Here is a 12,462-nt window from a genome sequence, read left to right as displayed (position 1 = left end):
TTATTCGTAATGTAGTCAAGCAAAAACTTATGGTAATGAAATTAATTATAGGATAGGATTACAGTCAGACAACTCTAATTTTGTTGGATTTTCTTTGCTTAGTTTGGAGCCCTTTGCATTGGTGGGTGATATACCCAGAGGAGTCGTGCAGAGTCAGACCCTTAAAATCCTTTGGACCCACAAGTTCAGAACCTCCTACCCAACCAATAAAGCAGCACTTCCATAAAATATTTCAGTACATTTTCCACCTTTCCATCACTTCCTTTATTTCTGTGGCTCGACAATTAATCTCATGATGGTTTGCCCGTAAAACCCCTGCTGGCCACTGTTGAAATAGAGCTAGGATTCTGATGGCTTCATTCACTGGCATCAGCGTGTCAGTGTGGATAGGCACGTTTTGCCAAGTGCAACACAGAGTGAACCGGCCATGACAATGAGTAAAGTTGTCTCCCATTTGAACTCCCAAACCTACAATCAAAGCACCAAGATTGATCTGTGACCTGAAGATATACCCCTTCTGCTCATTATTCATACTTTCAGAGTTAATTTGCCTTGTTCACCGTGCCTTCATTTGTCAGTTGAAATCCCAAATTTATTGACCTTTAACGTGATAATATAAGTGTTTTTATTGAGCTTGTGGTTGAATCACTGACTGAATGAGATCAGAAATGAATATCGCCTTAGCAATCGCAGTACATCCAAAATGTATGCACACACTGACACACACAACACACTTTCCTTCTCCCAGTCTTGGCCTGGTGCATTATGTGTGGTTCTTTGGTTGCCAAAATCATCAGTAGATATCTTCAAGCATGGAGTGGTATGAATGCTCTTTTTCCCTCCTTCCACAATATGATGTGTTTCCTTTTTTGTGTGTGTTTTGATCCCTTCTCTTGCGGCCAAGCTGTGCTGTGGTGAGGCGCGGGTTCGAGTGGCGCTCCTGTGTTATTTTTGGCAGCAGCAGTGGTTGGTGGCTGTTGAGGAGAGAGGAGACAGAAGGGGGATAGCATGAAGCCCAAAAACCAAGGCTGTTTAAGGGATTTCTGTCTGAAGGAATTGCTTTGTAATGATCAGAGACTCATTATGGATGTGTGCGTGTGTGTGTGTGTGTGAGCAACCATGCATGGATAAACGCACCCAGAAAAAGACTGGCATGCACATTCATTCATTTAGCACTTCACAAACACTTCATATACATGTTCTCATTCACAGACCACACACTCGGAGTTGCTAAATCGCTTTACATATGAAGGGGTTTTTATAGAATCAACACCGTCCATGTATGATAGAGACGATGTTTTAATCTACCAGCGCATTTAAACATTTGACTGTTTTCAAAGTTCCTCCGTTCCTGTCACATGGGAACTATTTCTTGTTTGTCAGCCACTTTTGGTAAAGCTCTCTCTCCTCTGTGGGAGTCAGTCTGAGACATGCCGCCCGCTCAGGCAACACACAGTGTCAGACATTCACGCTCCTCCCTCTACGCTTCTGAAAACACCATTTGAAAAAGATTTTCTCCAACTCTATTCTTGGCCACAGATCAAGAGAACGTTATTACTCTACTTTATTTATTTATATTTTGTGGTGGTAATGTGTGTGAACGTGTGCATGCGTGTGTGTGTGTGTGAGAGAGAGAGTGTGTGTGTGAGTGATATGTAATTGTGTATGTATGTGTGTTAAAGCCACAAAGATATTTCAATTTCTTCAGAATATTAAATAAACATGCAGCAGCAGCAGCAGCTTCAGTGAAGCGCTGCCTGCCAGTGGGTTTTGGGTTGGATGGGTGGCGGTGCTGGTGGTGAAGGGGGAGAGGGGGTTTGTGGCCGTGGCTCTGGGGGGGTGAGGCAGCTCATGGTCAGGGCCCCCGCCGGACACACTGGCGCCTCGCGCTGGAGGACTTCTGAACCACCACACTCCTCCACCAAAACCCTGCCAACCCTGGCTCCCTGCTCCTGCTTCCAACCCAAATCACTCAGTTCTCTTTCTGCATTTTGACTCTCTCTCCCTCTCCCTACTGTCTCTCTCTCCTCTCCCTCCTTCCTCTTTTTCCTTCTTCAGTTTCCTCATTCAGTTGATCCAAATCCAGATTCATTTGCTACTTGGCCGCCTTCTCTTTTCTCACTTACTGCTGTACTTTTAGCGGCAGATCTATCTGGTTGTGTTTTTTCTACCTTTTCTCCAGGGCGTTTTGTGTTTTTGCATCTCATTTCTGCACTGTCTCTCCCAAATCCCATCATTTAAAATGTTCCAAGGAAGTATTTAGTGGCTTGAAAAAAGCAAACAAGAATGGTTTGGGCTGTATGTCAGTCAGAATACCATCATGCCATCAAGATAGTAAGCATTTTCAAAAGGAAAGTACAGTTTATGGGCCCTCGAGATGTTTGAAAGGGTATTAGGATATAATTAGCATCAAGTGTTTTTCCAAACATCTCCAAAAAATATTCATCTTGTCAATTAAACAAAAAACTTCCAGTGTTGTCAAAATGAAGCCAGCCAGCCTTACTATACTCTCACTATAGATCCTTGCATATGAACATAATTCTGAAATCTGTATATACAATTAATAATTTGTAACAATTAGTAAAAGTACATAACATTACAAGAAATTCATGTAATCACAGAAGAAGAGCCAAAGTGTACTTTATTCATGCCTTATGGGCAAATGTGGTCATCCAAAAAGTCCTAACTGCACCTACTACTGCGTATAATTGAATTATAGATGTCAACCATCTTAAGTAGAGTGGATATGTCTTTACGTGTCACACATGCAATTTTCTTAACTTAATTTTCCCCTGGAAGCAATTTGTCATCCGGAGGCCATTAAATGGGAAGCATATTATCTTTTTAAAGGGGCACAGAGTCACCCACAACCCTCCCACAGTTCCTATAAACAAAATGGCCTCATTTAGTGCCGCATTTGGAGCATCGGGCAGCAAGGGAGGACTCCCTTTAAACTTTAAAGGCACTTCTGGGCTAGAGAGAGCTGCAGCATTGTGTGATTAGAGTTGGAAGTATGAAAAGCACTCTGAGTTTGATGATGCAAGCCACACATGCCGCTGTTTGTTCTGTCAAAAGTGAGAGGGTGGTCTAACCTCCATCACCAGCGTAATGATGACTAAGTTAGGAAAGATAGGAAGCAGTGCTGCAAGAAATAAGACTGTTGCATCAGCTGGATTCAAACTCATGTGTCCTGTGTTTACTGCATACATGAAGAAAAGCACTTAAGCACATTTATTTTACTTTTTGCCAAGTCTTCCTCCTCTTTGCATGCTGTGTTCCATTTACCTTGGAAGTCAGAGGTCAGAGGGTGAAATGACATCACACTTGAGTTGATTGCGTTCTAGTACAAGTAGGAACAAGATTTTTTTTTTTAACAATACTAGTTCAGGTCAGATTTGCCAGGTTTAGCAATATTATAACAATGCATTAAGCTGTATTAGCAACATGTCCACAGGTAGAAGTTGGAAAGAACTGTGTGTATGACTGATTAAATGAGACACAAATAACATAGAAGTGTCAAGAAACAGTATATTACTACAGCTTTAATTACTGTTGATGCACGAAGGCGCCCGGTTAGATTTTGAGGTCAGGGTTGGTGAGGTTCCTACGACTTCAGGGGGGTACTCCTGTAAAAATTTCATCTGGAAACTCAGAAATTCTGACTTACCAGCGCAAATGGAGCACCATATTCTCTGTCAGCAGATATCTACATATAAATGAAGATAAAATTTTAAAAAACTAATATAAAGCTCACTTTTCGTCACACAATAGTCGATGGGTTCCAAGCATAGATTTTAATAATACCGAGCTACCGGACCAGAAATGGCCCCTATCTGTTCCAATGGAATATATGCCAAAAAAAGTTCTCTAGCTCCCGAGGTTAGTTCCAAGGTATGTAGCCCACTGAATATGCGCAGTAGTGTCTCTGGCTTCGCCTGCGAGTTCCCACTCGCCTCAAAGACTTTACTTTGTGATGATGGTCAGTATACTTTTAGGACTTTTTTTCCTTTCCTTTCAGACACAGAAATGAAAAAAAAAACCCAAAACAAATACTAAAAACAAGACACTTTTAGTTTTGGGGGTCAGAAATGGAATATACCTAAATATAGATATAATTTAATAGAATATATACATATAAATTCCACATAGCTGTCTTTTTCTCCAATCCAAAAATGGTGAAATTTGCACCTTTGGGGGTGCAAATTTTCTTTTTGTACTATTCAAAAAATAAAAGGAAATCTATTTTCAGTGTAGAATTTCCTGACACAACTTGACAAACCTCTTACTTCCCCATACTCGTGACCAACACACAGAGATTTCTGTAGATGATAAACCTTGTTTTGTCAAGTCTAACATAATGTCAGAATATGGTTCCAAAGCCATTACGGTGCTAATTATAACAACAATAACAACTGTTCTTTTCATCTTTGTTTTTTAGGTATTATATTTTATTTTATATTTTTGACAAGAGAAAAAGAAAATTAAGTGGCATTTCTATTCTGTATTTTCCACTTCTGACCCCAACAACCAAAAATGGCTTGCTTTTTATTTCCCATTTTTGGATTTTGAAATGAAAATCAAAATATTTTTTTTCCATTTCTGTTTCTGAAAGGAAAATTTAAAGACCAAAAAGTACACTTACTGATGACATCAAATATTTTTTTTAAAACACTTATCCCAGCTTGTGCTGAAGTTTTGGAAATATAAAGCCACCATGGCTCAGAAATTTAGAATAGAAAGGTTCATAATTAACTTTTTTGCAGTTCGAGGTGCCCTCTCAACAGTTTTACAGACCTATCTTTTTCTAATGGTGGCCTAAGTAAAGAAATGCTTTTTGGACCGCACGGGAGGAGTTTTTTTTTTTTTCTATAATATCACAAGAGGCCACTGGGAAAATTGGTTGCAAGGCTGAGCAGCTTCCCTTGGACCCTGGTTTCATGATTGCATTTCAGCCGTTGTGTTCAGCCTCTTCACACGGACTGTTTATCTGCTGTTCAAACATGATTAGTCAGTGCTATGTGGACTACAAACGTAAACCAGAACTCTTCCAACATCAAAATCTTGTCCCATCGCCTACATTTTCTGAATACATGTGCAGAGTCTGTTTAGAGAAGAACTTTTGTGTAATGTGGTTCCTTTCCTTCCCTGTAAATGGTGGCTAAAAATGATAAGCAAAGTAGACATAAAGTACATCTGCATGATAACCTGACCTTTTTACCTCTTGCCCTCTCTTATCTGTTATGTTTTCCTCTTCAACTCCTGTCTTATTCAGCCTGACCTCTCCTTCTCTTTAGGTCATGTTTTGATTCACTCAGGTCACTTTACCTTTCCCCTTTACTGAAAATCCTTATCTTGTTTTTACTTATGGCCTGACTGCTGAGCTTCTGGGCGTGCTGCCCCCACACACACACACACCTGCAGACACCTGTGCTTTTGTCCTGCCTCCCACAAATCCCCCCGCCACCCTGCACTCCCAGTGCCTGTGGCTATGTCACAGCATAGTCCCATTGTTTTACTTGACTAATCAGTTAGGACCAGATAATAACAGGAAAAGGGGATTCATTAGCATTTTCATCAACACATCATGATGACCCGTTCTCTCATTTTAAACAGCTCAGAGACTTAAATTCCCAGGAGTAGCTCATTAAGTTTATGTAAGTCTTATGGCTAAACCAAACATTGCTTGAGTGGATGTTTTAAAACTGTGTCTGCGTGTTAGTTAGGTCGGAAATGGGCTGTGTGATGGCTTTAACTGGTGTGTCTGGGATCCTCTGGAATAACCTTTTTGGTCCTAACAAGTCTGCGTGTATTGCAGTGATTTGTCTCTGTAAATGGAGTACAGGGGCATGGGTGGGCAAACCATATGGAACTGATTGTCCAGTTTCCTCTTTTGCCCCTACGTGTCAATGCATGTATATTTTCCTTTTTATGACCGTATTTGAAGCAACACTTAATGTTTCCTGGCTTTCTAAATAAAAGAAGTAAAAATAAAGTTAAGGCTACAGTATGCCACCACTGCCACTGCTGTGGTTTTTTTTTTTAAAAAAAGGCAGAAAATACCAGTAGCTGCAGAGGTTTTTAAAAGCCACTGACCGTCTTCTTAACCTCCCCATCCTCACTCACTGGCCTGACACACCCTACCCATACCCCATTCCCCCTGTTTGCCTTTTATGTTGTGGACTCGACCGTGCGCCCACTTCAGACCACCATAAACATGTCGGTCCCTGATGACAGAGTCGGCCCCGGGACGTTTTATATAAATTGACCTCAACTACAGCTCATTAGAAGCCCTAAATTGGAACCATGCAGCCTGGGAAGTGTAAATGTAACAACAGGAGAGTTGGTAGCTTCAGGGGGGTTCTAGTTGCTCAGGTCTTCAATTTTGTCTGCGATGAAACTCTTTACTTTATATAAAAAGTTTTGTTAACCATTGCATTTTTTTTTCTTTTAGGAAAAGCAATATTGCATAGTTTACTTGGGAGCAATTATTTTAACATATTTCTGAAATTGTTTTATGTGCTTGTCACCTGTTTTAGCCTGTCTCACCTGTTCACCACCTAACACATTATAAAGGTGAACTCTTTGAGTAATTATTTGTGTGACGCCATTCTAGCACAAAATACATCTGTTGTAGTCTTCATTTAGCCTTTCCTGAGGCTCTTTTAATACAGAGCAGAAAGTCCACCCACCTCAAGTATTTTTATTAGTCTGCAATATAACCCGACTGACCTGCCTGGACAGAAAGACACGCAAGTGTTGTGACTAAAACTCTCCCACAAATGCGAGAAATCTACAGTGGCAGCACAGTCTCAGATTGGAGGATTTTTGACACACTGTGAAATATTCTTGAGGCCCAGCTTAACCTCAGGTATCTCCACATCACGTCTTTCGTCCCGCATCCTTCCTTAATTGGGGTCCTTTGTTTGACCGCCTCCCTCCATAAACAATACAACCACAGCTCCCCTGTCCTAATCCCCTCTTCTCCTCTCTCCTGACTCTGCTGGAGCATCGCTCTCAGTAATTACCCCTCTCAAGCTGGAGAGTGGAGTAATTGTCTTGAGTGTAACTACAGTGGCTCTCTGAAAGGGGGTCATTGTGCGGAGTTAAGACTTCACTTCAGTGGACGGCTTTGTTTGTGCTGCAAAAGATAATGAAAGTATTTGGTTGGCCATAGTGAGATGGAAATATAGTAAGATATGAAAAGAATGACAGTAAGTGAGGAGAGGAGGGGATGAGGTGTGGAGGAATGCCCCCCCCCCCCCTTTTTTTTCCTTTTTTTAAAAAAAATTTTTTAAAACATTTTAAAGCACATTTTAATACAAATAAATCCAGCAAAAAAACATAATTTCGAAATTTTCTTTACTTTTGAAAGCACCAAAATTGTCATGATTTCACACCACAACTTTTACAACTTGTGTACCTTTACAAAGTTTTTACTTTATCACTATTTACAGTATCTTATAGTCATTTCACAATGCCGAAAACAGTGGTAGTTCAGTTCTACAATGAGCAAAATTATGAACAAATTAAGCTCTTATGTGTATAGTGATGCAACATAAAGACCTTTTTCATTGTGGAAAGTTACACGAAATATAGAAAATACATAAAAAGTACAAAAATAACACACCTAACAATATCTATATATTGTTGTACATATATAGTATGTACAAACAAGTAGGAGCCCTTATTAATCATTACTTTGCCAGGTGTGGAAGACTTCACAATTCAAAGAGTATACTGAAATAGTTTACACGCACATCTAACTTCAGGATCTATAAATAAATCTTTAAAACATAAACCCCAAACTCCTCCTTATAACTAATAAATAGGAAAAAAAACTTAATTTAATGCATTTTCTTTTCATTTTGGCCAGCTTGAACCATCTTGCGTTTATGTAGGCATTATATTTCCTGCAGGGTGCAAGATAATCTTCCATGTGTATAATTTAAGACATAAATTAGATTATTTATGTAAATATGAAATTAAATTAGACATACAAGAAGCAAACAAAAGTAAAATGCAAAACCTTTTACATCAAGACGTCTTTGGCAACAAGAAGCAGTAAGTAAGACTGTCCATTGATTGTTTCAAGAATAATGAATAAGTATCAAAGTACAGCTGTAAATCAGATTTTTCTTTAGGCATGCAATGCTCCATCAACTCCACCATCCTAACCATAAGTCTCCATCTAAAACTACTTTCCTTTTGCGGCTTCAGAGCTCTTTTCCTTCTGCTTTCGCAGATTAAATTTCCCCAGTGGTTTGTCTCATTTGAAAGGCAGAAAATGTGTGCTTGAGTGTGTTTACTTGCTTGTGTGTGTGTGCGTGTATGAATTCTATATGCTTGCACATTTGCTCACAGTTTTTTCTGTGCTTGTGTATGTGCACATGCGCATGCTGTATTTGTTTCCATGTACATCATGGCTCGGTTGCTCATATTTATGTGTGCATTAGTCGCTGCCTGCGTACATTTGTGCATTGGTGTGTGTTTGCAGGCTTAAGTTTCTTGTGTTGGCTTGTGTGTGGTCCACAGATAATGAAGTGATTGCTACCTGCAACATGCTCAGTCATTTATCATATCAAGTCTTTTCAGACATGGTCTGATATCCTTTGTGTATCTTGAAACAAAATGCTGTCTTTTCTTATTTAAAAGGTGAATTTTTCCAATATAAAGATCAAACCCACCATGTTTTGGTTTACTACTGGATAGAAGACTTAATGAAGTCAGATCTCCAACAGTCCACTGCTGTTCTCCACTCCATTAGGCGTGCCTGTCTTCTCATCTCCGTTGGTGATTTGGTCAGTGACAGCATTGGTGGGTACAGCGCTGGTGTTGAGCTCTGTGGTCTCCTCGCTCCGAGGATCTGTCTCTCCCTCCACAGCTACCGCTTTCCCCTGCATTGCAGAATCCGCATGGGTCTTCTGGTGCTTGGAGAGGTGATCGCTGCGTGTGAAACGCTTGTTGCACAGTAGACAGGTGAACTTCTTCTCCCGCGTGTGGGTGCGCACGTGCCTCTCCAGTTCGTCCGAGCGGGTGAAACGCTTCCCGCAGAACAGCCAGTTGCAAACAAAGGGCCGCTCACCAGTGTGCCAGCGCAGGTGGGCTTTGAGGTGGGAGGCCTTGCCGTAAACTTTCCCACAGCCCGGGATGTGGCAGCTGTGGACGGGCTTCTTCCTCAAGGATGCAGCCGAGGCGCCCAGCCGCTCAAGCTCCTGGCAGTTAGGGCAGTCACATGAGGACCTGGTGGGTGCACCCCCTCCGCTGTAGCCCCCTGATCCCCTGGCAGGCTTCAGGCCCATGGGGCTCTCAATCAACCCTGCACTCTGCACAGGCTTGGGCTTGTACATGTCCTGGGGCAGCATGTGCTGCGAGGGCTGGAGGAGGTGTGAGGAGGAGCCCAGTCCCACAGAAGGGTAAGGAGCTGGGTTGAGTGGTGTAAAGTCGGTGCTGTAACTGGGTAGCTGTGGGCTAAGAGAGGCCTGGGGAGCCACGGGCTGCAGGGAGGCCTGGAGACCTCCGTCTGCTTGAGGCTGGGTTGATGAAAGCCAGTTGGAGTTGGGGTGGACATCCCACCAGGAGGACGTGGCATTCGCCGGAGCAGCAGTAATGCCAGGGTGGATACCGGCTTTATACCAGGAGCCGTAGGGATGTGTCATATCCAGCGAGGTATAGACGCTGGTGAGGCAGTCGGCCGTAGCGTGGGCCTTAGACACTAAAAGAGACGGGTCCTGGGAGATGGAGGTCTGGAAGGAGTGGGAGAAGGGGTTATATTCTGTAGTGTAGCCTCCGGCTGAAGGAGGGGGGCTTCCAGTAGGGGTAAGGAGCCCGCCACCACCACCTCCTCCTCCAGCTGTGGTGAAGGAGCCAGTGTAGGAGTCCGCCAGGCCACTGCCGTCTGCGGTTCGCCCGTTCTTAGCTGTCTGAAGGTCAGAGGTCATGATGTAGGGCTTCTTTACTGGAGTAGCGTTGCCGGTCTTACCGGGTGTAGCTGAATCCCTGACGGGGCTTGTGCTGCCAAACTTGTTACAGGTAGCAGTTAACATAGCCAGAGGACTGGAGCCATAGCGTGTGTCTTCCTGGGGAGGAGGAGACAAGGGAGAAAATGAGACTGTCTGTCTGCAGGAAATGGCTTCTTGCTGCTGCTGCTGCTGCTGTCAGTGTCAACTCTAATAAAAAACTTATGTCAGACTGCCACCGCTGGCTTTTCCTGCTCTCTCCGTTTTCAAAGTGGTCAGGGCAATTTGAAGCAGTGAATGTTTATGCTTGTGAAGGTTCTGCTCTGCTCAGCAAAGGAGGAATTCCCTTAGTCTTTTGTTTCACTTAAACCACTCTCTACATGCTATTCTTAATTTTGCATTCATGTTTGCTTTTAACTTTTTCCACCTGTCTTCACGGTCTCCAACATACATAAACATACATAGTGTAAATATGTGTAAGCGCTGTATTATTAACTGAAACTGTGTCTCATTCATAGCAGACACAGAGTTTGTCAAACATGATTTTCTTCTCAAGTGGTCACCATGGCACTGAAGACAAGTTAATGGTACATTGTGTTACACAGTCTCACCATTCTTCTGTTTAATTTTGTTTTTACAGATTTAATAACATTTACAGTCTTAATTCACCCTTCTAGTAAGCATAAACATGTCGATTATATCTGACTGAAACTCACTGTCCAAGTATTTACTTTACATGAAAAAATAGTAGATGTAATACTCCTTTTCCTAGCATGTCTCTTTTCCATGTGGCAGGTAATGAAACAGCTACCACACATGCTACACATGGATATAACTAATAGAAAAAATTCTATATTTCTACAGCCCTTCAGAGTTTTGGGGGTTTTTTTGCTAATGGTATTGCACTTTGAATTGCATGATACCTGCTGTGACTTAAACGAGACTTTTGTGATGGCCCTATGGGGATTAAATATGTTCCAAACTTATCTTTTTCAGTCTAGGTGCGTTGCATCTCTTTTTAATCTTCGCCTATAACTTTGAATACATGTTTAAAGAATATTATCATATATTTAATACATGATAAGAAATGTGATCTTTCCATTCAGATGGACACTCCGTTCAGAGGTGATCAGTTGTTATCTCCTTCTCTTCCAACAAACCCTGAAGTCAGCCTAGTTTTCAGGTTAATAATGTTTCATAGACTTTTACTGCTCCTCCAATCCTGAATGTGCTCTTAGCTTCTTGCACCATCCACTGACAACTGCACAGCTTTTCATGGCCGTGTGAGAGAACTTATTATTAAATTATCTTTATAAGTTTCTCATGGACAGAGATTGTGCCTGGAACGTAGAGGAAATGTATATCCTAGGCTGACACAAAATGAACAGAGATTAAAATGTGAGCCATACTCTTTCATCAGCTCACCCTTAAGTTGCTTTAAATCACCTACCATTAAAACTCACATTATAATTCTTATTACCTTGTCATGTCCAAGATTTAAAATCAATCATATATAATTTTTCAGAAGTTAATTGCCTTCAAACCAAACTAGGTTAGGTTCAACTTATAACTGCGTGACTTTAATATAAATTCTAGCTGGGATTTCAGCAGCATTCACATCATGAAAGTTGAGTCTGTATCAAAGAAAAAAAGAAGAAGAAAAAAATCTACTTACAATTACATTCCCTACCTCCAGAATAGATGCGGCCATCCCTGAGAAACAAAATCCTAAGGAAGCTGAGGGGAGCGGGAGAAGCGCAGCTCGGAGTCCCGGGACAGTTTGGAAGAAGTTGGGCACTCGCGGGGAAGTGTTTTGAGGCATGGGGAGCCCGCCCCCTAATTATAGGCTATGGGCTCTTTGAAGACTCGCTAAGAGGCAATAAAAACCCAGAGATGGAAGGAACTGGATGGAGATTGGTGGACAGAAAGAGGACATCCCACCTCCCCAAACAGAGAGTGTCGAATCATTTTTCAAGATAAATGCATGAATGGGTTACTCATCAATCACCATGTGGACATTATTTCAGTTTCACTGGCATTATTTTTTCCACTGGGATTAGTCCAGTGGAGTCTGAGGGGAAAGACTACGGTTTAACATCATCTCACAGAGAATTATCTTGCCGGATAACAGATTTAGACATGCTGTGAAATGTGTTCATGCTGTTAGACACATTACTATAGGAGCATTGAAAATAAGAAGTGAAACACCAAGCAAAGCTCTGTCCTCCTGAGAGAAGAAGAATAACAAAAGAACATGTAGCCTCGGCCTGCACCACATAAATAAAAAAAATTAAGCTGACTGAGTCTGTGGTTTCCAGCCCAGATTTTATTATTTTGGTTTCAACCCTCTCTCTGTTTCCAATATTCTTAAATGCAGTTAACTGCCTTTTTAGACATTAACTGTGATGGTTAAAGAGACTGAACTACAGAGACAAGCGGAGCAGGAAAGGATCAAGTCATTACATAAAATAAAGAAGAGATTATCACATCAAATAAAATGAATTCA

At 41.6% G+C, this 12,462-nt stretch overlaps 1 protein-coding gene across 2 annotated transcripts; it reads right to left on the bottom strand.

The window, feature by feature from the left end:
* Positions 1-7,342: 7,342 nt before the first annotated feature.
* sp7 (Sp7 transcription factor) lies at positions 7,343-11,772 on the bottom strand. Of its 2 annotated transcripts, none has more exons than XM_042505903.2 (2): positions 11,632-11,772; positions 7,343-10,076 (listed from the first exon to the last, which is right to left on the bottom strand). In XM_042505903.2, the coding sequence occupies exons 1-2, from the start codon at positions 11,665-11,667 to the stop codon at positions 8,724-8,726; spliced, it is 1,389 nt and encodes a 462-aa protein (XP_042361837.1). In that variant the 5' UTR covers positions 11,668-11,772; the 3' UTR covers positions 7,343-8,723. The 2 variants fall into 2 exon arrangements, with proteins under 2 accessions (XP_042361837.1, XP_087945138.1); XM_088089012.1 differs by having other exon boundaries at positions 11,647-11,767.
* Between the last annotated feature and the right edge of the window lie 690 nt (positions 11,773-12,462).

The sequence above is a fragment of the Plectropomus leopardus genome, chromosome 2 (assembly GCF_026936395.1).
Source record: "Plectropomus leopardus strain MGB_pleo_1.0 chromosome 2, ASM2693639v1, whole genome shotgun sequence".
NCBI lineage: Eukaryota > Metazoa > Chordata > Actinopteri > Perciformes > Serranidae > Plectropomus > Plectropomus leopardus.
Note: the sequence above shows the minus strand (reverse complement) of the source record. Positions and strands in the feature narration are given on the sequence as shown.

Coding starts and splice junctions, on each gene's coding strand:
- sp7 (XM_042505903.2), bottom strand. CDS start 11,667: ATGGCCGCATCTATTCTGGAGGTAGGGAATGTAATT. Junction 10,077..11,631: donor TGGAGGTAGGGAATGTAATT/GTAAGTAGATTT, acceptor CCTCCTCCCCAG/GAAGACACACGCTATGGCTC.